The sequence below is a fragment of the Kryptolebias marmoratus genome, linkage group LG17, assembly GCF_001649575.2.
Source record: "Kryptolebias marmoratus isolate JLee-2015 linkage group LG17, ASM164957v2, whole genome shotgun sequence".
NCBI classification, from domain to species: domain Eukaryota; kingdom Metazoa; phylum Chordata; class Actinopteri; order Cyprinodontiformes; family Rivulidae; genus Kryptolebias; species Kryptolebias marmoratus.
Window position 1 is genome coordinate 8,811,462 of NC_051446.1, and position 25,234 is coordinate 8,836,695.

The 25,234-nt window shown below is 43.0% G+C and overlaps 1 protein-coding gene across 1 annotated transcript in view; it reads left to right on the forward strand.

Moving 5' to 3' along the window:
• gas7b (growth arrest-specific 7b) overlaps positions 1 to 25,234 on the forward strand; it is a 64,492-nt gene that overhangs the window by 29,096 nt on the left and 10,162 nt on the right. The window contains exons 5-11 of the mRNA XM_017416218.3: positions 2,813 to 2,866; positions 4,709 to 4,798; positions 7,683 to 7,798; positions 8,008 to 8,082; positions 18,259 to 18,337; positions 21,949 to 22,077; positions 23,388 to 23,511. Coding sequence (XP_017271707.1) covers positions 2,813 to 2,866; positions 4,709 to 4,798; positions 7,683 to 7,798; positions 8,008 to 8,082; positions 18,259 to 18,337; positions 21,949 to 22,077; positions 23,388 to 23,511 — 667 coding nt within the window. The remainder of the gene's footprint in view (positions 1 to 2,812; positions 2,867 to 4,708; positions 4,799 to 7,682; positions 7,799 to 8,007; positions 8,083 to 18,258; positions 18,338 to 21,948; positions 22,078 to 23,387; positions 23,512 to 25,234) is intronic.

The following is a 25,234-nucleotide window of genomic DNA, read 5'->3' on the forward strand; positions in this document are numbered from 1 at the left end:
GAAATTGTCAGCATTTTAATGGAGAAAGTCTATATAACTTTGTTGTTTGCTCAATTTGTTCATGTTTTTATGAATATTACTGATTATATTTGCATTCTAAGTTGTAAAAACATTTCATTAAGTATGTTTGTGGTTTTTATAGTAAAAAAACAAAGAAATTTCCACTCGAATTTTATGTTTTTTGTGTGATTGTAGGTCTGTTGTGTTAATACAGTAGGTCAAAAGTAAAATATTACTTGAAATTCACACTTGGGAGGTTGTGCTAAAAAAAAATGACTCCAAACATGGCAGGTTAAACCACTTTTAGGGTGAAATATAAAGCAAATGTAAAATAGTCCAAAAAACGTTCAGTTTCACCCTAGACCCCAGAGGGTTAAAGTAGAACTAATTCATTAGTGTTTTGCTTCTTTATACATCAGAGCTGTTTTTTTTACAGACTAATACATGTCAGAATCACCGCTTTGATACTGATTGATACTAATATGTCACTTTATATTTTCAAAGGTCTTCCCTTACTATAGATTGACCTTAGATGAAGCACATTTATCCCAAAGGCAGCATTATGTGGTGTGTTTGTGGGATTTATCAACTTATTAAATTATTTATTGGGCATCTTTTGGCTCAGTGAAAGAAATACTGATGTAAATGCGAGCTCAAACCAGGATTAAACTCCTGATTTGGTTCACAGCCAGAGCACGAGAGTAAACCCACTTTGAGAGACGAACAACTGAACGAAAATTTCGAGCGAACAGTTGAGACAGCTAACGCGTCCTGATGAATTCATGAAAACAAATTGCAGATATTACCCGATGGACTTATTTCCTCCTTCTATGGGATTAAACCTCCTCTTCCCTCATTAAAAGAGAAGCTGATGACAGTTAAAGCTCATTAATCCCTCCTACAGTATCAGAATTAAACCAGGCAGTCCAGCTGAAGTTCTAAATGATCTATCATACCCTCGGGATCATTTTGAACTTAGAGGTAATGTTCCTGTTTCATGCTTTACTGAAGGGCAAACCAGGTATTAAAGTCTCTTTTAAAATATTTAATCTTTATATTTAAAGGGATAGTCCAGTCAGCTTCGAAGTGATGTTCCATCTAATATTTATCAATGATTAGTTCGTTATCAACCGTGACATAAATCTTGGAGCCAAAGGCTTTTTTTCCAGGCTAGGCTAACGGCTAGCCAAAGTCCCAGAATTGTAGTTTTTCATGCTTATAAAACAACTCTTTCTCTAAAACCACATACCAGCAAGAATGAACGCTCCATTAGCTACTATTAAACCTCTACACTTCTGTCTAACATAATTTGTTTAGTTTGTTGCCGTTTTCTTAAGCGAACAACGTCTGTCTTACTACACAAGTGTGTGCGTGTGTGGAGCACAGATAGACTGTATCCTGAAATGAAGTGTTTTAAAGCTAACATAAACCAAAAGAAAGTCACAAAAGGTGCTTGTTATCGGAGTCCTGCATTTACAAAAATTTGCACTAAATTGAAATTAATAATAAAAGATTGAAAAAAATTACTGTAGTCTCTTAAGCATTTTCTGTGATCACTCTGAAGTGTGACATCTCGAGAGCCAAACAGAGGAACGCCAACAAGGCAGTGAATAGTAAATACAGATAATGTGGGGGTGAAATGGTTGCAATTAATTGTTTAACCCACCCTAAACTCCAACAGCTGAGTCATTCTTCAGCTTCAAGAAGGACAAGAAGGTTTGATGGATGTGGTTAGTTTAGCTCCTGGTGAAAATCACAACCCAAAGTCTGGAGACTGACTGCAGTTAATGTTTTGAAGAGGACCACCTGAAATACAAACCTTCAATAAAAGAACCACTGGCTCCTGCTGTCAGACCAGCACTGGCTGCCTCTCACTGTCCAGATGGGAAACTCCTTGAAGACTGTGTGACATCACTGTAACGCTGTTCCTGACAGCATCACTCCAGAACAAAAACATCTTCTTCTGCTTCCAGTCTCCCTGATAAACACTGACAGTAACCTCCTCAGTGTCTTACAGCGGTCTGCCACAGCTGGCCCCGCCTCCTTCTACGTCACCAACCAAGGAGGTAACTCTGCCCGCACGATCAGCCCACAAAAACTCTAAAAAACGAGTCATTAACGTTTTCAATCAGCGAAATGGACCACTGGAGTGTTTAGTGATCGAGTTTAACTAAAAGAACAAACTTGAAAACTCATTATTTGTAGATTTTATTTCATTTCACCTTTAATATTACCGAATGTAGCGTTCTTTCACACCAGTATTATGTTTTTGAGAAAGAGTTGTTTTAAAAAGCTGAAAAAGGCTAAAACTCTGGCACTTGTTTGGCTAGCCATTAGCCTAGCTTGGACAAAGACTTTTGCCTGTTTCTCCATATGTCACAGCTGATAAGGTACTAAATATTGAACACTATTAGACCAAACATCACTTCAGAGTTTACTGGACTATCTTTTTTATTTTTTTTTTATTTTTTTTTACAGTTTCTGCCTCTTGTGGTTATTATTCAGATTCTCAGCTGAAAGTGGGAGAAACGGCACAGACACACACAAATACGCAGCGTCACACACACAAAAAAGGAGAAAACAAATCATGCTTTGCTTTCGCTGCACAACTATCCCCCTACTCTGCAAAGCTCACACACCTCCCACTCTCATTCAGTCGGAGCAGGAGCAGAGAGCGCTCCGGTCGGTCAGACACCAGCAGCTTTTTCGTTCAGGGAAACCACCTGTTCGGCTGACTGAGCGCGTGCGTTCAGCAGCGATGTCCAACGCAGACGATGGAAGTTTTGACGGAGCCTCCTTCTTTTTTCCGCAGAGCCCGGGGTCGACGTCGCCCGCCAGGAAACAAAACAAGGAGTCGGCGGTTACGGTGAGTCCGGTAACAAACCACGGTTCAGCACAACGCTCTCAGCACGCTCTACCACGGAGTGCCGAGGTTCATTACAAACCTTAAAACTGTGACTCATCGTTGGTCCGGTTTTTCCGCTTCATAGATTAAACCTTTTCTATATTCTTGTTTCCCTTCATATCCATAAAACTAAAATAAAACAAACTCCAGTTTCCTCACTCTTGGAATCAGCTCCAAAATCAGCTGAATTTAAACCAATTCAAAAGATTTTAAATGCACAAACATCTGGATGGAAATGATTTAACTGATGAATCATATTACTCTTGTTAAAACTGCTGCACAAATTGAGTATAATGTAGTTTCTTCAATAATTTAGTTTTTACACTGTTTTGTACTGTTTTTTTTTCTGGATGAGTTTTATTTTACTGCTGTTTTGAGCTGCCTGTCTGTCTTTGCCAAGAAAACGAGATGTTCCATTTTAAGGATGTTTCATGGTTAAATAAAAGTTAATAAATAAATTTTAAAAACCTATGCCCCTGTAACTGAAACTCCTGAGTTCATCCTGGGTCTCAGTGCCAAATTTGGAAGACGATGAGAACTGATGAGAGACTATGGTTGATGTTTACTGTGGATTTTATTCTCTTAGTTCTTTTTGTTTGTTTTAGGAGCTACGCATGGATGGTCAGGTTTGCGTTGTGACTGTTTCAGCAAATTTAATGGATCAAATTTGTTTCCAACTTCTGAGTCCCATAAAACGAGTCTGTGAGGGCTGATAATATCCTGTCCCTTTCTTTTGTCTGTTGAACAAAAGTTTCAACAAATCACAAACTGATGTTTTTGGTTTTTGGACAGGGGTCAATATGAACCTCTGCTAGCTGTGACTTCCTGGACCGTCACGTGGATAAAAACGGAAGCTGTTGCTTCAAACAAATGCTAAAACTAAAAGTTGTTTGGATCAGAACCTCTGGCTCTTCTTCTATCTCTCTCATCAGAACTGGATTTTGTCAGTTTGAGATGAATAAGTTGTGGTATTAGGTACCTGGCATGAAGAAGACAAAAGACAAGTCTGGTTTGTTTTAGGGGCTCCAGCATTCTCCATAAGACGTCAGGAAGTAGGTTCGTTGTCATGTGGTTGCGAGAGGTTCATTTTCACTCACACCTTTCATCGTCCACGGGACACTCGGATCAGAACTCCCAGTAAGCTCCTCCCTCCTCCTCCAGCGTTAAAACGGGTTTCTTCCTACCGGCTTCTCAACTCTCCTGTCCCTACAGGTTTTTGCTTCTTTTACCACGATCAGACGTGTTTATTAAACCGAGTGAGACAGTCTCAGCCTCGAAGAGCCGCCTGTGTCTCCGCGGTCTTTTTAAGTTCCTAGGTTTCACAGGGAGGGAAGGAGGGAGAGGATCATCTGCATGGTTTGGTTGCAGGTTGCAGACTCCTACCTGTGCTAGGTGTTTCAGATTGAAAGTCAAAGTGTTCTTGCTTTGGACTGGTTCTCTTGAACGTAACTTTTGACTCTCCTCACTGTTTGACAAGAGGAAAAAGCCCATTCAGCCTTACAAACTAACCGCACCAAACTAATTCATTACTGGGGATCCATTTTACCCAATGCCTTTGGTGTGCCGAGCTAACGAGCTCAACACCAAAATAACTGACAATGTTGTCTCCAAGGACATCTTGAGGGGAATGTTGTTTAGATTAGAAATGTTTTCTTTAATCCGCAGAGATGAGGCTGTGTTTCAACTGCGAGAAGACTCCATAAATTCCACTGAGGGTTTGCGCTAGTGTGTGTGTGCCGATACTGCAGCGTGACCAGTTTAAAGAAACTATCCTGAACCTCTCTGTGTGTCTCCGTCCTGCAGATTAACTGTGTGACGTTTCCGTCGCTGGCCTTCATGTCTGAACAGCAGCTGCTGAAACCAAACGAATGGAGCTACTGTGACTTTTTCTGGGTGAGTTTCCTTCAGCGCGCCACAACCCGAACGGTCTTACCCTCGTACTTTAACTCATTTATTAGGCAGACGGATAGGACGAACAGAATCAGAGCCTGTGGAAATGGCCAGGAGCGCGCAGCCGTTTCTGATGAAACTTCGGAGATGAGCATTGATTTACGACGTTGGAAATGTTGTGGAATCAAACCTCACATCTGTTTGAGCTCAAACTGAATATTTTCCACTCTTTTGATATGAGACTGGAAGGCTAGTTGGTGTAAATACATACCACAAATAAGTATAACCCTGTAATAATTTAAAAAAAATGCAGTTATTCTTGCGTTCTCATTGACAAATATTTAAATGTTGACATTGATCTCAGGACGCAAGTTCATCTGGTAAATCATCCCTGCGTTCTTTCAGTTCAGGATACAAAACATCCCCCAAAATAACTGGTACCGCCACAGTTTTACCACTCTACTGCTGCCGTTCTTTCTCTGTAAACATTCTGACAAAAAGACATGAAGCGTCTCAGGTTGTTTTTTTGTTTTTGACCTATTCTTCCTGGCTACACGTCCTGAGAAGTTTTTAAGGCAACTAGAAAGTTTTTCCCTTGTTTTTTTTTTTTGTTTTTTTTTCATGAAGGCGTTGAAAGGTTTCTCAATTCAAACAGGGAAAAAAGTGGCGTTCCAAGGGAAGATAAATGGTAGAAGTGAAAGATAATTCAGAGGCTAAAATGGAAATTTACTATGGACTCTGTAGAAAAAGCCTGTCTTCAGGGGAAATCACAAGTCACTGAGAACAAAGCCAACACTGATCCATTTCATCCTTCATCACGACTCCATGTTTGTTTCCTTTTGTTGTGCTGCATACTGAGAATAGGTGTTGGCTTTGATAAGATCCCGAACACAGCACGGTGGGATGTTGGATACATCTAACCCCTGCAGTGAAATCTCTACCAGGAGCTGGGGGGAGGGGTGTGTGTTTACGTCTAATTGTTTCAAATACATCTATGTAACCAGTTGAACCACAGAACACAAAGTTAACGAGACTCCAGGGTGTTCAGTTGAAACTCTTTGAAGAACTTCAGTGGTAAATTGTACGGGACTTTCCCACCAAGAAACAAGCAGTTTTATACGCCCGTCATAAGTCTGGCCATAGGATGGGAAGGCGCTGTCCGTTCATCTGTGGACAGTTTCTCCAAGCTCTTACTCTGCAACCGTGTAAGGCAGGGATGGCAAGCCGCGCAGCTGGACACCTCATAGGTCAAAGATGATCCCTATTGATTTCAAGGTCACAGGTGTCCCTTTTGTAAAAACCTTGCCTGTAATTTCACTCTGCAGCCGTGTAACGTAGGAATGTCTGCAAACCTCGTGGGTCGAGGAGGATCCCTGTTGACTTTAAGGGCATGGGGTCAAAGTGAGCCCTTGTCTTTGCTCCAGCTTCACACCTGAGTAACAAACCCTTTGTTCTCTAGATCGCACCTTCCTGTACCGTTTGAGGTTACCATATTTTCCGCGCCATAGAGCTCGCTGGATTATAAGACGCACTGTGAATGAGTGACCCATTTTCAAACTTTTGTCATATACCGGACTATAAGGTCCATTGTCGTGCACCTCCCAGTTCTTGTAACGTCGCGTGGACCGCGCACGCCGTGCTCCATTCAAAATGGACAATTTCGGTGCTGTAGCGGAGCTGGTTCGCCTGGATTAGCATTTATGTCATCCCTCCATGAGAGGTCACAAAGATAATCAAACGGTTCAAAACTCAAGGGAGGATACTGCACTGACGTAACTGTATGAACGCCTCCACCGCTCGCTCAGGTCCACGCGCCGTGCACGGAGCCCTGCGCAACTATAACTAAGCCTTAATGCTGCAAGCGGTGCGGCTTTGTAGTTTACCAAAGTCAGACTAAAACATCACGACTTCTTCCATATATAAGGCGCACTGTTGTTTTTTTGAGAAAATTGGAGTCTTTTAAGTGCGCCTTATAGACCGGAAAATACGGTACTCTTGTTTTGTGTGTATTTAGTAAGTTCTCCTGAAGTAACTGGGAGCTACACTGTTCTGGATTGTTCTTCAGGCAACGTCGGAAACCCAGGTTTGCTCTGAAACCCCTGACGACTCATACAGTCTGTGGCTGAGCTCAAGAAAACCCTTCTGCTGAGTTTAGGGGGACATTTTGTACTTTAACAGGAACCATACATGATGATAAACTAACAACAAAGTAAATTTGATGTACAAAGATTCATGTCAGCATAGATCATGTGATTCCCTAATGTAAGCTGAAAGTGAGGCATCGATGCTTTCTAACATTATGCAACAGTGGAACCACATTTTTACAGAACTGGACTCGACCATGTTGGGCTGCCAACACTTAGAATCTGTGCTGTCGGGACTTTTAGAGTCTTTGCACCGGGACTTCAGCTGAGTGGACACTACCTCACTTTCTAAATAAAAGAAACAACGAAACATGGGTTAGTTTCAGTACCACTCTGTCTATAAGGCATTCATATGACAACAGATTTAATAACCTTTGCATGACAACCAAACCATGGCAATGTTAATAGACAGTGACTCACTGTTTGTCAAGTTGGTTTGTAAAAAGCAGGGCTGTCAAAAAAAACAAAAAAAAAACAAACAAACACAAAATTAGAGCGTGATATTTCATTATTTGAAGACGATGGTGACAAAATGAGGTCAGTGTCTGCACACAATCATAATCAGAACCATAGCTCCATCATTCTGTTAAGTTTTGGTCACTTCTGCTCTGACTTCAGGTTCCCTTTGTGATGTCGCCTCTCTGCATTCCTAGAAGCCTGTCTCAGACTTCATATTTCGCTGTTTTAATCACTTCGTTTTCTCAGCCCGTTTCTCGTTTGCTCGCTGCGTCTTGTCTCTTCAGGCTGACAAGAAGGATCCCCAGGGCAACGGCAGCATCTCAGGATTTGAAGTTTTGGTGCAGAAACAGCTGAAGGGTAAACAGATGCAGAAAGAGATGGCCGAGTTCATACGAGAGAGGTATCAGCTCGTTAATCTGCTGTCTTCAGTTTTTTTTTTTTTTTTCAGGTTACCATGAAAACCGCACGGCTATCATTAAAAACAAGTCATTTCCTCCTCTTCCTGCTCATTTATGCACATCACTGAGTTGCACAACACAGAAAACGCAGATGGAAACCAAGTTGCATAAAACAGCTGTGTGGTAATCAAACTCTCCACTTCCCTCTCAGGATAAAGATAGAAGAAGAGTACGCCAAGAATCTTTCAAAGCTCTCCCAGATCCATCTCGGAGGACAGGAAGATGGGTGAGTGACTGTGATTCCCCTCCCCTCCGGGTCCCCACCCACCCCCATGAATCAGTAATGTTTTAGGAAGTTCACACTGGCTCTTGGCAAGCATAATTCTCTGTATAAAGCTGGTTTGGCTTTACCGATACAGTGAATTATTTTCTAATCCTAATACTTTACGCCGCCACAAAGGTAATATTTGTTCCATGGGAGGTCCAAGTTCAAAATCACCCGGAAAGAGCGGCTGTGAGACAGATTTTAAGAATCATGTGAATAAGAACTGTGTCTGGACTTTAACTGTGTACAGGAACAGTATTTTGTATTTATCTTAACTATTGATACTGGTGAAGAATTAAGTGCATTTATTAGATTAGAGGCACAAATAGAAACAAGTCTGAAACAAAGCAGCAAAATAAAAGTTTAAAGGGTCCAGTTGTTGAAGGTCATGACAGGACAATTCGAAAAAGCCTGAACAGGTAGGACTTGTTTGTAAGGGTTGCAGGAGACGATCTGTTTCCCCTCTGAAAGAACATGGCAGCATGACTTTGGTTTGTAAAGTTTCAACGGAATGAACCACATGACTTCTGGAACAATGTCGTTTGCACAGATAAGATCAAAGTAGAGATGTTTACCCAGAGTACACAGCGTTATGTTCGATGAAAGCCAGATACAGCATACCAACTGTCAGCACGGTGGTGGAGGGGTAATGATTTGGGCTCCTTCCAGTCATTGAGTCGATCATGAACTCCTCTGTAGACCAAAGGACTCTAGAGTCAAATGTGAGACTGTCTGTCTGACAGCTGAAGGTTGAACCAAACTGAGTCATGATGCAACAGAACAATGATCCCAAACACAGCAGCTGATCTACAACAGAACGGCTCAAAAAGAATCAGGTGTTGCAACGATCTAAGTCAAAATCCAGACCTCAGTCTGATTAAAATGCTGTGGTGGGACCTGAAGAAAGCTGAGCAGAAACTAATGTCCACAAACATCAATGAACTGAAGCAACACTGTAAAGAAGAGCGGGTCAAAACTCCTCCACGATCAAGTGAGAGACAGATGAAGTCAGATAGAAACCACTACTTCAAGTTGTTCCTGCTAAAAGAGGTTCTACAAGATACTACACCAGCGAAGGGTGGGAGATCATGTAATTGCCTTTGTGTGTGTGTGTGTGCGTGTTTGTCTGTCTGTTAGCAAAACATCTTATGAACCATTGGACAGAATTTAACGAAACTCTCAGAAAGTAGTCATTGGGTGTACATCTACAACTGGTCGACTATTGACGTCAACTCGATTCAAATTGGCCATCACAGCTAATCGACCGTAGGAAACACATAAATGGTCATTTTTACAGATACTGAGCTAAAGTTGGGTGTGGTTGTAGCTGAGAGTCATCCCCAACACATACATCAATCACCATGTCATTTGACTAAAACCACCATGAGCCGACTTTAGTTGGGTTGGAGAAAAGGCTGTGAAGGGGGGAGTTGTGTGACGACCCTTTAAGGGCTAAGAGAGTTGGCAGCCGCTCTTCTTCTCTGCTGTCTGACAGCAAATAACCTGCTGAGAACGCTTGTTTTTTTTTTTTTTTTGTCTGATTCACTGATGGGATAGAGGAACATGAAAAAGAACAGGAAGCTGAGAGGGACAAAAAGCTGTGCCCTCTGCCTGCACCTACTGCTTGTTCAACTCTTCTCATGAAGAAATTCCACAAGGACACTAGGATCCTGCATAGCAACGTGATGGAATGATTCTGACCTGGGAACTATGTTGGAAACGCTTTCATCATTTTGAAATTAATTATAAATAAATCAGTCTATATGTTTAGTTGAAACTATATTTTTCCATTTTGTTCGCTTGTTTCCTCATGCTGAATGGACCCCTGCGATCACGGCCATCTTCCGAATAAATGGGATTAATCCTGTTTGTTATGAGAAGGACAGTTTCTACTTTCGGTGAGACCTGACCGGTTCATTTCTACAAACAAAGAACACGATTTAAAACATTTCCAAAAGAACGTTCCAGGGTGTATGATGGAGGTTTCACAGTTATTGTGATCAGTTTTACATCCATCTATCCGTTTTCTTTACCCGGTTGTTCTTTACCGGATCGCAGGGGAGCTGGCCACTATCCCCTGCAGTCACTGTGTGAGAGGCGGGGGACACCGTGGACAGGTCACAAGTCCATCACAGGGACACATAGAGACAAATGAGACAAACAACCGTTCACGCTCTCACTCACACCTAGGGGCAATTTAGAGTTACCAGTTAACCTAACATGCCTGTTTTTGGTGTGTGGGAGGACACCGGAGTACCCGGAGTAAACCCACATATGCAGGGGGGGAGAGCATGTAAAGTCCACCCAGAAAGGCCCCAGATCGGGAGGTGACCCTGTGACCTTCTTGCCTGGAGGCGGCAGCTCTAGCCACTGTCTCGCAGTGTCGCACATTAGTTTAACACTGAAACAAAAAGAGCTACCAATATGTGAATATCCTCCAGTTTTCCCCCCACTTTGTCTCCATGTAAGAACTAGTTTGTGAGTGTAGCTTGTTTTCCCTCAAATTGACCCATTTTCCTGAAGTGTAAAGAATGCCGTGCTGTGGTGGGAAATGCCACAAACACCAAGGTCATCATGGCGTTGGGGGGTTTTTGGTGGTATTTGTTTTGTGTTGGCTAAATTTTAATTGACAATTTGATGTTAGGTTTTCGTGCTTTAGATTCTTTTGCTCTATTCTTGTGTTTCCTTAGTTTGTTCCTCGTTTCTGTTTCTGTCGGTCTGACTTTCTGCTCTTCCCCTCTCACCTGAGACCTGTTCCACAAAACAGAGGCAGAGGCTCACTCAAGTAACTTCAGGTTCAGAGTAAGATTTTCACTGGTTCTCTTCCTATCTGGGTTTGTTCCCATGGAAACTGATGCCAGAAACCTCACCTGCTCTGGAGCAAGTTAGGAACTAATTATCAGGATTTTCTCTAAACCAGTCAGCACTTAGAAAATGAAAGGACTAAAAGGTGCGATTATGCCAGCTGCAGGGTCATCAGGTGGGAACCACTCTTTACTGATGTTTCTCTCCATTAATCCTGGAATAGTAACGGCAAAGACCTCTCAGCTGACCCCCCAAAATCTTGTTTTTTTCCCCCAGGCTTTGTCTTTCCTTCTTGGCTAAAGCCAGAAACTCTTATTCTCTGCCTCCTTTTTTGCATTTAGAATCAGCGACCCCTACACTCTTCAAAAATCGCTGGTTGATCTTCCCACAATTCCCCTTCAGCTGACTTTGACGTTATAGCCGGCAGCTGACCACCCTTCTTTCCTGCACTCCACCATCAAACCAAGATTCCAGTATTTTTCCTCCCCCGAAGGCTGCCTCTATCCCTTCCTTTCATGGGACAATGAGCTCTGCCGTCTCCCCGGTACGATCTGCCCTGGTGGGTGTTGTTATTTACCCCCTTCCTCTTTTTTTAACAAAGCGGACCAGCTGCTTAGATGTTATAAGTGGACGATCTCTGGCCACTTCCAGAATCTGCGCCACCTCCTGCAGGACTGCAACGGCGCCAATTGTATCGACTCTGAGACGGTGCTGTTTTACAGCTGGACAGAAGATTCTGCTGGCTTAACCTTGGGTCACTGCAGAGTTGGCAGCTCCCTTCTAAGGTGTACCATAGCGCAGGTTATTGGGACTTGGCAGGCTGTCATAGGTGGACATCATGAGGAAGCTTAACCCAAGTTGGAGCTCCTTCTACATCAGCCCAACTTACAATCCTGCAGATCGTTCCTGTCGTTTGGCGAAATGTAGCCAATTCTTTGCAGACATTTTCTCCATGTATCCACGATTTAACAATCTGTACAGTTTTGTCAGTGATGTTAAATCTTCTGTTTCAGAAGCTGTGTAATAGCAAAGATTGTGTGATTAAAAAAAAAAAGATAAATAACTGAGAGGGAATTCATTTCAGTTTATGAGGAAGAAAACCTGGTAATTGAAATGACATAAGCTGTTTTGTTGCTAAAGCTTCTTACTAACATTTACTGATTTCGTCCGTTGCTCACGTTGGCTAACATTTGCCACCATTTGGAAACAGGAGGTTAGCTAACTCCCAACGTTTTTCTATTCTTGCTGTCAGATTGTGAGTTTAGCAGAATTCCTCTGGTTTCAGACCTTCTTACTTTCAGTTCACGTTCTTCAGAAAGTATCGGCTAAAAGCACGCGGGGAAACTGTAAACAAGGCAGGTTAACCTGCTTTGATGTGAGCGAACTCCTCTTCCTGTGAACGCAGGGTGGGCAGGACTCGTCTCGTACAGAATCCAGATGATACCAGTCGGATCAGTCTGCCCACAGCAACAAAAGTGCAGCACAGTACTTTCATTATGCTCTCCGTCAGAACAGAACAATCACTGTTTTGTTGTTCGGTTCCTACCATCTGACCAGAACCGGCCATCTATTTACCCCTGAATTTACCATTTGTTTGGTAGCTACCAGCTCTGCTCTATTAAATATGTCAAATGGAGGGAATACACACAGCAGATTCAACTTGCATGGAATCCGGTTTGCTGCTGGTATTTAGTTGCTTGTTAGTGGGGAACGCAAACATGACAAATGTGCAGATGATGCTTCAACAGCTTACAATGAAAAGATGCGGACAAAACGTTGTCTTGCGTTCTGTATCTTAAGGGAAATTTATTGCTTCTGTATGCATTTTTTCTCTGATCTTCAGGAAATAGACTATTCACCTTCCCGACGTGCTTTAGTCGAAGTGCTACACAGGTGTATTTCCCACCTTGGTGCACACCTGTGGCACTTTAAGAAGGACTCGTTGGGCACATTCCAAAATCCATTCAGTGGTCGCAAACTGTAACGGTTTTCACTACTAGATGATCAGAAAGAAAAGCTGTTCTAACTATATATTTATTTCCCAGTAGAAATTGCACATTCAGTGGTTTCTCTCTTTTTAAATGTGAAAGTGAGTTGGTTTTTATTGGTTTTGATTGATTAACTAAACCTTGAAAAAAACCCATAGGACACAGTTGAGATACACCAATAAACTGTATGTTGTCTAACAAAGTGACAACCATTTTTAGATAGTTTTTTTAATGTTTTCAGACCAAATGATTATTCACTGTATCACTAAAATACGTTTTAACCTTTAAGTAGTAAAAGGATTTAGTGAAAACAGGGCAGGTGCTCAGTTTGGGAGGGGAACTACTGACACTGACTGTAGGTGTTGTCGGATGGTTGAAAAAGCAGTTTAAGGATCTCCATAATGTCGTAATCATGTCCACTTTTGAGAAGGCACCGTCTGAGGACTCGAGGGAAGGTGAGTTTGTTACCCTGGCAGAGGTTAGTGAGGTATTCACAAAACCCCTTGGCAGCAGAGCACCGGGGCCATCAGGAGTGGATGTGGATGTGTCTAAACCCTGAAAGGTTGAAGGCTCTGAAAGTGGTTGCGCCTCTTCAGTGTCTCATGAAAGACTGGGAAAACATCTGTGGAATAGCAACCCGTGATGGTGGTTCCAAATTCTTAAAAAGGGGACCGGAGAGGGTTTTCCAACTATTGAGGGATCACTGCTCACCTTCCCAGGGGAAAGTTTAGTCCACCATGTTGGAAGGTAGGCTCTGACTAATTGCAGAACCTTAGATTCAGAAGGAGCAGTGTGATTTTTGTCTGGCTCGTGGAACAGTGGATCGGATTTTTACCCTTGCTCTTGTCTTATGTTCATGTCCCTCAAGGCTTTTTGTGGGGGGGTGCTCTGGGAGTAGGGGGTTCCAGGGTTGTATAACAAAAGCAAGAACTGTGTCGGCATTCTTGGCACAATGTCGAGCTTGTTCCCAGTGCGGGCTGGACTCCGCCTAATCTGCCTCCTGCCTCTGATCTTGTTTGTTGTGTTCATGGACAGGATCTGAAGGAGCAGTTGTGGAGAGGAGGGTGTCTGGTTTGGGAACCTCGGGGTCTTTTTGTTCTGCTTTTTGCAGACGCTGTGGTTCCGTTGGCGTCTTCAAGCCAAAACATTCAGCGTGCTCTGGGGCGGTTTGCAGCCAAGTGCGAAACGGCTGGGATGTCAGTCCAGCTCCTCTAACTCTGAGGCCACGGTTCTCTATTGGAAAAAGGTGTGATGTTCCTTCCGCGTTGGAGATGAGTCTTTGCCTCGAGGGGACGAGTTCAAGCATATGGAAGTCTTGTTTATGAACGATGCTAGGACGAAGCAGGAGATTGGGCGAGGCATTACTTCGTTCTGTCCTGGTGAAGAAAGAACTGAGCCGAAAGGCTGCGTTCTCGATTTACTCATCCATTTACGGTCCAACCCTCAACTATGGTCATGAGAAGTGAATCGTGACTGCGAAAACGGGATCCTGGATTCAGCATCAGATCCTTTAATGCCCCTCCCATTAAAAAACAAAACCAGAAAAGCACTTAAATGGCAAAATCATCGAGTCAAATCCATTTTCTGTGGGGAATACGAACACTTCCAGCCCGAGGAGAAATCTGTTTTTCTTTGAGCTCCCACCTGTATTACTGACGTTGCGCTAGTCTTCTCACTGAAACAGTCCTGCAAGGCCGCTGATTGGTTGGATGTTTATCAGCCGCCTGTGGCTGCAAACCAACAGGAAGGTTGCATTTTCTTTTCTGGAGAATCGTCAGCTTTTCACCACGTTTCTCGATTTACATGTACCCAGTCTACAACTTTACACTCACGTTGGATTTCTGTCTCTCTCACAGCGTGTAGCTTGAATGTACCCCGAGGGCTTTTTTTGAAGTTTTGTTTATACAAAGACGCTTCTGACGGCATTCTGCTCTTTGTTCCAGCTTGGTGGCTCTAACGCGTTCAGCTGTCTTCGTTTAAAGCGAACCACGGCGGCTTCTGCGTAAAACACACACAGCACTAATTTAAACCATATCATCTTTCATTCTTAATCAAATCCATAGAAACTTTCTCATCTGATCCTTGTTGGGCTGTGTGAACATGGATCAGATGATTATTGTCCCTGTGAGTTTTTTTTTTGTTTTTAATTAAATTACTTTAAAGTTTATATTTTTCAAAACAACAACATTTCAATAAATGAAAGGAGGAGAAAAAAAAACAACTTTGTGCCCAAATGACCCTTCACACTCAAACCGTTTTATTGCCCTGGTGCTGGAAGTGAACACTTCCTCTTTTGCTTGTTTGCACGTGAATCCAGTTGCTTAGGAACAAACAAAAGTACAATTCAAATAGTTCCATAGAAACTATGAGAATTCATGCCATTATTGCTTTTGTACATACATCTGACAATTACAGCTGGCTGCATTTTGTAACCCGATTAGACGAGATGTTTGGTTTACTGTAGTTCAAGGGTAAAATTTACAGATTCATGGATTATTTTTGCTTTTCTTGCTAGTTTACAAACTGTGAACAGTTGTTGGTTTCAGACCCAACAGAGAACTCTCAGAGAGTTGTAGGAACAAATAAGTTTTTTTTTTTCTTTTTTTATCTCTGATTGCATTTGAACTCCAGACAAATCAACTCAACAAGCCAGATTTTTTTGTCGTTTCATTCCTCTGTGTTTAGTTTATGATTTTGGAGGCTGGCATCGTAAACTCCAGCTTGAATCACTGATGTCTGCTGATTTATAGATGTTTTAGTTTGTATTGGTGGGCCTCACACATTCAGTCAACCACTGTAGAGTACATCCTCTCATCTGGTCGTTGTACAGTTATTTATCAGTCCAGGATAACTGCGTCACAGATGGTCTAGATGCTCTAAAAGTTCTATAATCATGGGGAAAAATAAAGCCCACCCTCTTTAATTTCTGGAGTTTTCTTTATCATGACTTAATGAAAATGATCTGGACTTTATCAGGTTTTAACATGATTCAAATCTTACCTTAAGTGTAGAAAAACACACAGCAGGTTTCATCATGTTTTCATCATGTCAATATCTATTAAACAAACTTTAAACAAACTAAGTCCACTTCATGATTTTGCAGCTGCAGTAGTTCTCTGTAATGGTTTTCTGTACGATTTTATCAGTCTCTCACATGGTTGTGAAAGGATTTTTACGCACTCTATTTTCCAACGCTGCTTCAGTTCGTTGATGTTTGCAGACATCGGTTTCTGCTCAGCTCTGTTCAGGTCCCACCACATCATTTCAATCAGGTGGAGGTCCGGACTTTGACTCCTTGACCCTTTTCTTTTTGAGCCGTTCTGTTGTAGATCAGCTGCTGTGTTTGGGATCATTGTTCTGTTGCATCATGACCCAGTTTGGTCCAACCTTCAGCTGTCAGACAGACGGTCTCACATTTGACTCTAGAATCCTTTGGTCTACAGAAGAGTTCATGGTCGACTCAATGACTGCAGGGTGTCCAGGTTCCTGTAGCTACAAAACAAGCCCAAATTATCAGCCCTCCACCACTGTGCTTGACAGTTTGTATGAGGTGTTTGTGCTGGGTTTGGTTTTTCCAAACTTGGAGCTTTGCATTATGGGTAACCATCTCTGCTTTGGTCTCATCTGTCTTAAGGACATTGTTCCAGAAGTCTTGGGATTCATTCAGATGAAGCTTTACAAACCAAAGTTGTGCTGCCATGTTCTTTTAAAGAGAAAAGAGTTTCTTCTGCAACCCTTCCAAACACGCCATGCTTGTTTAGTGTTTTTTTCAAATTATCCTGTACCCTTTAACCTGCTAACTGAGGCCTGTAGAGTCCGAGATGAAGTTGTTTGGGTTTTTGTAGTTCTTCTGAGCATTGCACGGTCTGACCTTGGGGTGAATTTACTACTGGGAAGACCGGCAGCTGTCTTAAATATTATCTTCTCGTAGCCAATCTTTCTGTAGCATGATGGACTCCAAAATATTTGGAAATGATCTTTAATTTAAACGGTACGGCGGTAGAGTGCTTAGAGCTGTCGCCACCCAGCAGGAAGGTCACAAGATCGCATCCCAGCCTGGGGCCTAACTAAATTGTCCCTAGATGTGAGAGACAGTGTAAATGGTTGTTTGTCCCGTTTGTCTCTATGTGTCCCTGTGATGGACTTGAGACCTGTCCAGGGTGTCCCCATGACCTGGAAAGGAGAAGCAGGGAAAATAAAATGAATGGATGGAAAATCTTTACCCCTTCCCGGATTGATGGACACCAATAGTTGCTTCTCGAAGGTCATTGCTGATGTCTTTCCGCCTCGGCGTTGTGCTAACTCACACCTGTCTGCTCCAGAGCAGCAAACTGACAGAACTCCTGCTTTTATAGAGATGATCACGCTGATGAGGATCAGTGAATCAATAGATTTGCTCAGCAGCTCCTGGCTGCTACTTTCCTTAGAAAGGCTAAAGCCTATGGAAGCAGCGAGGGTGGACTTAGTTTTTCTACTCTCAGCTTTTCCACTTTGGCTTTGTGTTTTATAAGTAATAACACGGTGGAATCTGTTGTGTTTGTACACTCGAGTTTAGGTTTGAATAATCTTAGATCCTGGCAAAAGACCAGATCATTTTAACTTGTCCTGATATATAAAGCCATAGAACTGAAAGAGGGTAGTTTCTTTTTTTCTCCTACCTCTACACTGATCTGCAGCTCAGACACAAAAAAGAAGAGAAATGTTCCTTCAGTCTGACTTAAAAGGTTTTAGATGCTCTCTGAGGACAAGGCTGCGCAGGTACCAGCCTTTTTTTTTTCCCCGGCCAGCGTCAGGAATGTTTCGGCGGTCCGGGCCGAGGGAATTCCACACGTGTCTTCCATTCTGACTGAAGCTTTGAAGCGACCCGCTCAGCCATAAAGACCCATCAGTCCCGGACCCCTGAACCCTCGTGGCTCTGCCTTTCTGCCCGCTGGCTGCTTGTTTTATTGTCCTCGGCCTGATGAAACGCAGGAGCGAGAGACGTCCGGTCAGTATGTTTCTTTTTCTTTTTTTTTTTAAATCTTATCTAAGTCAGATGTCTGGTTTATTAAAGAAAAAAAAAGACAAACGACGACTTTGTGGAGTTCTCATCCAAAGGAAGACATGCAGCCGGATCTCACGTCCCGTCTTCCGCCATCATATCTGCTGAACTGGGCCTCAGCTCTCGTGATTTACTGTCTGAGTGAACTTTGGCTTGGGCTTCATCTGTTCATGGAACTCGTTGGGAATCATCATTTTTTAAACCATTTTCAAACACCCGCAATCAGTGTTTGTTGGGCCTGTTGTTGGTAATAAAATGTCACTGACACCCAGTTTTTTGTTCATTCTCTTCTTCTGTTCCCAGGACTTTGGGCGAAGCTTGGGCGCAGCTCAAGAAGAGCCTGGCAGACGAAGCTGAAGTTCACCTGAAGTTTTCTTCAAAGGTGAATCTTCTCCCTTCAGCTTGTCACTAATTAGATGTGGGGCCTCTGATCGCAGCTAAACAGGGACGCTCGCGTCATCGCTGACGTTTTGTTTGGCTGCTTCACGGCAAACTCTGGTCGGGCAGCGGAAAGGTTTGTGCCAGAGTTTTAAATGGGATGATGGGATGGGAAAGAGTCGTACGTAGGTACGACGTCATTTTGTTCAAACCTTGTAAAGGGCGCTGCGCGTGGTCTCGCGCAGGATCTCGCAACATCTGTTAGCGCTCGAAATACGTGTTGGAAGTGACCCTCAGCTACTGCGACACCAACTTTTAGCTCAATATCTGTAAAACCGACTAGCTGCAGCAGCCGTCTTCGATTGTTGCGACTCCAAAAGTTAATCAGTTGCAGATGTAAAACCAGTGATTAGTTCCTGAGAGTTTCATGACAATCGGCCCATCGGTTCAAGAGATATTTTGCTAACAGACAAACAGGACTGATGCCAACAGCTAATGCCACGGTTTTAGGCGAACATTTTGGGCTATATGTAGCGCCTGGAGTGTGTGTTGTGAACTAGTCTCAGCTGCTACCACACGTGTGTCAAAATCGACTGGCTTATAGCCATTTCTGTGCTTTCTACAGTCACTTGGCTGTGGCGACTATGTTGAATTGGGTTGATTTCAACAGTTAATCATCTGTAGATGTCCATCCAGTGATTACTGTTTTAGCATTTCAATAACATCCTTGTAGTGGTTCGTGACATATTTTGCTAAGATGGCATGGCAACGAACACAGGGCAAAAACATGATTGCCCCTTTCGCCTTTGATGGAGAGCGATAACAGTAAAATACCCATGATGCCCCAGTAAGTGATGGTAAAGCAACAATCTAAGCTTGGCTGAATATTGTGCCAGAACAATTGTAGCTCCCATGTTTACAGTTTGCTCTCCGTCTTTAGGCGTTTTACCTCATGATTGGAGTTTAATAACGAGACTCGGAGCGAACCGGCAAGTCGTCAAAAAAATAAACAAAAAATAAAAAAAATCAGTAAAGATGGCTGCACGGTTGCCGTGGTTACTAGCACACGAAGCAGTATTTGGCTGTTTGCTCTTGCTCATCGTTTCTCAACCATACGTATGTCCTGACTCAAAAATATTCTTGCATAGCGGCAGCTGCAGCTACATTTGGGTCACCGGTAACGTCCAAGTTTTTCTTAAACGTGCTACAGGCAGAATAACTTGCGGTTCAAAAGCCAAACGGCGCCGTCGTCCAATCAGCGATGTCTCGTGTTTCCCCACTGGTACCTGCCTTTTCTGGTAGATTTATATCTTTGTGTTTTTTACATTTGTTGTTGTGTTTAGTGATTTGGTGATGTGGTTTGAACTTAAGAGCCACCGTACTTTTCTCACCGAAGCAGTTTGAACAAAAATCTGAACTGAACATCTTTGTTAGTTTGGGCGCGGCTGAAGAAGCATGAAGACTTTGACAGATTCAACAGAAAATCCTGCAGTTCGATAATGTTTTTACCTATCTGTCTGTATCTCATTGAACCACTGGATGGACTTTCATGAAGTTTGCGGAAAGTAACCATCAGATGTACGTCTACAGCTGATTTACTCTTGGAGTCAACCTGATTCAAGATGGCCACCAGAACTAATCGACTTTATCCTACTCATAAATGGCTCTGACTCAGTCAATTTTGCAGAAAATGAGCTAAAATGTGGTATGATAGTAGCTGGGAGTCACTCACAACACATCCTCCAAGGGCGAGTCATTGCTCGAGTTTTTGCTTTCAAACTTTTCCATTAACTACTGGGGTAAACTCTGTCTGTCTGTTAGCAAAATATCTTATGAACCAGTGGACGGACTTTAATGAAACTCTCAGGAAGTAACCATCGGATGTGCATCTGCAGCGGATTAACTTTTGGAGTCAGTCCAATTCAAGATGGCTGCCACAGCTAATGAGCCTTATCAAAAACAAAAATGGCTGTAACTCAGTCAGTTTTACAGATATGGAGCTACGGTTTGGCGTGGTAGTTGCTGAGAGTCGTTAACAACACATACTTTAAGCGCTACCTAATTGCCTCAACAGCTTGCAATATTATGGGATAGCATACCTAATGATATTTTCAAGATTTGACAAAAATGTCTATAACGCTGTCATTTCTTAATAGTGGGTAGTTTTGTGCTCCAGATGTGCAGCCCTCTGCCAGGTTTCAGAGGACGGAGGAAGGATCTGGGTGGAAATGACGGCAGGAAGGAGCTGCGTAGCTCATTCACTGCTGACAGCTGGGCGTCAAACACCACCGTACTGATCAGGATCCCGGGAACACTGAGGAGGAGCACGAGCCGCAGCCCGAGCTCTTTAATCAGAGGGGGAAAATGCTTCTGGAGACGACAGAAATAATTAGGGGGGGTTTGGATTGTATTGATTCAAAAGAGGGACGAGGATTAAAGTTATTTCCACAGTAATTGCTACCTGAAACTTGACCTGCTGCTCGTACCTTTTCTCACTTCACATATGAAGTCATCATGTTTGTAGATTTAGAAAGACATTCTATTGGACTAAAATCCTTAAAGCTACAATAGCTGTCAAAATATGTCATTTTTGTGCTTCTACACCCTTTCTACATCACTAAATGCTCATTTGGGGGATAATAAAAGTGAAACTCATCAGGGTTTTTGTAAAACTTCTGTTAGAAAAGAGCAAATGTTACCTTTGTTTAAACTCGGTGATCAGTTCCGATCATTTACAGAAATTCCCCCGTTAGAGTTCAGAAGATCTCGGCGCAGCTCGTCTGCATCTGAGCTTAGCTCCGGCTTTTGCTTCAACTCCCTCCATCGCCGGGTTTACTCCCCAAAACGACTCCACTTCTGTCGCCTCTCATCCTTGCAGTTTCGGTCCTTGTTCCTGACCGTCCTTTGAGTTCGGTATTTCCTGCAGTGTTCGTTCAGTCACTGACACGTAGTGGTAGAAACACTCTGAAAAGCTGGAACGAGGCAAAGAGGAGTGGGATGTAAAAGGAGCATACAAACACAAGAAACATGGAGTTGTGGCTCAGGATAGTGTTGTAATCCTGACCGGGGAGTCACCGATCGCTTCAAATACATACAGGATCTGAGGAAACGTCTTCTTGTGCAGAAACTGCGGTTGATCTGATGGTAAACGTTGACGTGTCCCGTGGATCCGGACACTTCCTGTGCACCACAACCATCAGTGGAGCGACCTGCCCCGAGCTGCATTTATGTAGACATTTTCTCAATCCAGGAAAGTTGGTCACTGGAGATGCTGAAAAGAAAGTTCTTTCTATCTGTGACCAGCTGTTAAAACAGAATTTATGGGGTTTTTTTTGGTTTGGTTTCCTTCATTTTTAAGACTGAATTTATCTTTTCCTAGGAAAAGTTAAACACTGAAGCTCTACAGCTAAGTTCAGTAACTTACAACCCCTTACTTATAACGAGACTCCAACTGAACCACAGCCCTGTTGGATTTGAAGCATCAGAATTCTCCATATTTGTACCTGACAGCCTCTTTTTTTTTTTTTTTTTTTTTTATCTGTTGTATTCGTAGCAGGTCAGATTTTACCAGGCGGGATCCGTTCTGGTCTCTGACTCCATCTGATCTCCTTGCAGCTCCAGAGCGAGGTGGAGAAACCTCTGCTGATGTTCAGGGAGAACTTTAAGAAGGACATGAAGCGGTTTGACCACCACATCGCCGACCTCCGGAAGCAGCTCGTCGGCCGGTATGCGGCCGTGGAGAAGGTAAGGCGAACCCCGCTCCTCGACAAGGCTCTGGACTGAAGGTGCTACAGGTCTGTCTGAGCAGAGTTTGACCTGAGGAAGACCTAGAGTGGCTTCGTCCTTAAACTAAAACTCAGCTCATTTCTGAGGACGGGGACATCAGGCCCTGTTCAGACCTGGCACCAATATTCGTCTCGAATGGTTTGATGGGCTCTAATTAAGAGCATTCACATTTCTTTTACCCGCTTCTCCTTTCTGGGTCGCGAGAATCTGATGCCTATTTCCAGCAGTCACTATGAGGCGGGGGACACCCTGGACAGGACGCAAGTCCATCACAGGGACACATAGAGACCAATGACCAATTCCGAGTTACCAATGAACCTCAGATGCATGTTTTTAGTCTGTGGGAGGAAACCAGAGTACCCGGAGTAAACCCACGTATTCAGGGGGAGAGCATGTAAACTCCACCCAGAAAGGCCCCAGGCTGGTAAACCATCCTGTAACCTTCTTGCTGGGAGGCGACAGCTCTAACCACTGCACCACCGTGCATCAGCTTAATTACTTGATGCGATATTGGAAAAATAAATGAGCACAATTTGTGATTATGGACTTGAGTCTCAAAGCAAAGCCTAAAGATTTCAACCCGTGAAACAGCGGACCGCCGCAGGTTATATACTCAGCTCCAACGTTTGAAGGTGTTTAATTTTAATTCTGACATACTGCAGCACTCCTCGGATTGTCGTTCTGTCACTGACACATTAGAGCTTACAGTGACCACAGTGAGTCCAAGCAGCTTTAAAACAACCAGAACAAACGGTTAATTAAAAAAAAACAAAAAAACCAAGCTTTCCTTGAAGGAACGCATATCATCCGACACCTTCCATTATCCGTTTTAGACTAAGACGAACAAAACGTTTGAGCCATTTTGGTTAAGTCTTAAAAAGTCTTAAAAAGAGCATCATGCACAGTCTCATGTGACATCTCGCGCGACCTGTTAGCGCTTGGAGCATGTGTTGAATGATTCTCAGCTACTATGTCACCAAATCTCCGAGCTACAGACGTGTTTGTGTAGCCATTTTGACTCCCAAAAGGTAATCGGTGAGGGATGTTCGTCCAACAAGGACATCTGAATGCAAGATGGACGTCGGTGCCAGGCGTGAAGGGTGGATCGAGCAGTCTGAAACGCTGCGGTGTGAAAGTGTGTCGCTTTAATTCCAATAACGTTTGTTCCCAGGAGGCATGAGGTCATAGATTAAAAGGAACGTGTGCCGTGCGCCGCCGCCGGCAGCCGCATGTGTGATATTCTGACCCCAGCCTCTCGTCTCTTGCAGGCCCGGAAAGCCTTAACTGACAGACAGAAAGACTTGGAGCTGAAGACTCAGCAGCTGGAGACGAAACTCAGCAACAAGAGCGAAGAGGAGATCAAGAAGGCCCGCAGGAAGTCCACTCAGGCAGGTCAGGACCGCGGTCGTTCTGGGGTCGGCGCCGGCTGTTTGCGCCGGGTCGTCTTCTGATGTTTCACATTTTGATGATAAGATTTTACATTTCAAGTCAGAAAATAAAAAAAATAAAAAAATAAGCGAATACTTTTCCGTCAAGTCAGCTGAGAATGAAGAGACAAACTAAAAGAGAGATTTCAAATGAACTCACTTCCAAATTAGAAATCTCTAAGCTGTTGATGTATTGATGACAAATCAAAGCATTAAGATGGATAACATGTTTAGTTGCTAAACTGAAACATTAATCCGACTAAATATTGTGCTGGGAAAGTGTAGCTTTTTAAAAGTGAGACACTTTGGAGGAAGCAGCTCCTAAAAACATGCTGTTTCAGCATATATTGATATTAGGGATGGGCATCGTTTGAATTTGAACGATTCGGGTTCCTAATACTTCTCGATTCTTTTAAGAAGCTTTCTGTGGCGCTCTTCACTCTTCAGTTTGTTACCCCAGCATCTGTCCCTTGGACTCTACGGTGCAGCACATCATGGAGTCTGGTCAACTTCCTGGCTAATGTTAGCAACTTCAGGTCGTTTGTCTATGAAAGGACACATGGGCTAACATTAGCATTTAAGTTCATCCACCGTTTCACGTCGAGCATAACTTGTTATTTAATTGATGTTGGTAAATATGACAGATTTTATTGACCTGATTCTGACTGCAGTGCGGTGCGAGGCTGAGGCCACCATCTCTGAGTCTGAGCCTCCAAACAGAAGCTGGAGCTCCACGTTCAAAAATCGCCTCATTGGTTTGACTCCAAAACACTAAAACTGACTAAACTGAACACTAAACACACAAAACCACACCCTAACTATAAAATCCAAACACGCTAAATGTGAAGAATCTAATCACTCACTCCCGACCTCGCTGTTTTATTTTGTTTGTTTGTTTGATTTTTATCGCCACCAAACTTCCTTCAACTTTTGCGCCTCTTTCTTCTTCTTCCTGTAGGTTTTTTGGCACCTGACTAATAACTCTGGGCCTCCGTCAGATTGGAGAAGGGGGTGTGTTTTTTCATTCGGCAGGGTTAGGGGGTGAGATGGGATGGAGGATGGGGAAGTTTTCTCCCCGAGACTCTCAGTCTTCGCCACCGCCTCTCGCTCTAACGCTTCAAATACGACGATAATTTTCAGGAAAAGATGAGACATGAATTATTTATCAGAACTCAATTTAAAAACTGGTGTAAAACCAGGGCTCTCAAGTGTCACGCATTGACCGTGTGACACACGCATTTCGTGAAGTGCACACGCTCACACGCCACACTTTGTATTTCTTTTTGACAGAGAGCTAAAGATGGAGAGGCAGAAAGATAAAGATGTAGGCATGAAAAAAAGCTTTTCAAAGTGGTTGAAAGACAGCAGGAAGTTCTGTCTGAGCATCAAGAGGAGGCCTGGAAATGTTCAGGTTGGCTAAAGCTACTAATAAATAACAAGTTACAGCTGTTTACTGATCAGTGTTTATCAGTATTTATCAGTATTTTATCAGTATTTATTTTAGTATTTATATAACAGCTGAGAGGATGGAGAGAAAGAATCAGGACAGACAGGAGAAGGAGACAAGTTGGACTAATGTTAGCTGGAAGTGTAGAAACAGCCACTTAATACCAAAGGATTTCAATTTAAATATTGTTTATATTAAAAATGTGCATTAGCAAGATGTGTGATTTATTCAAAGCTAATTA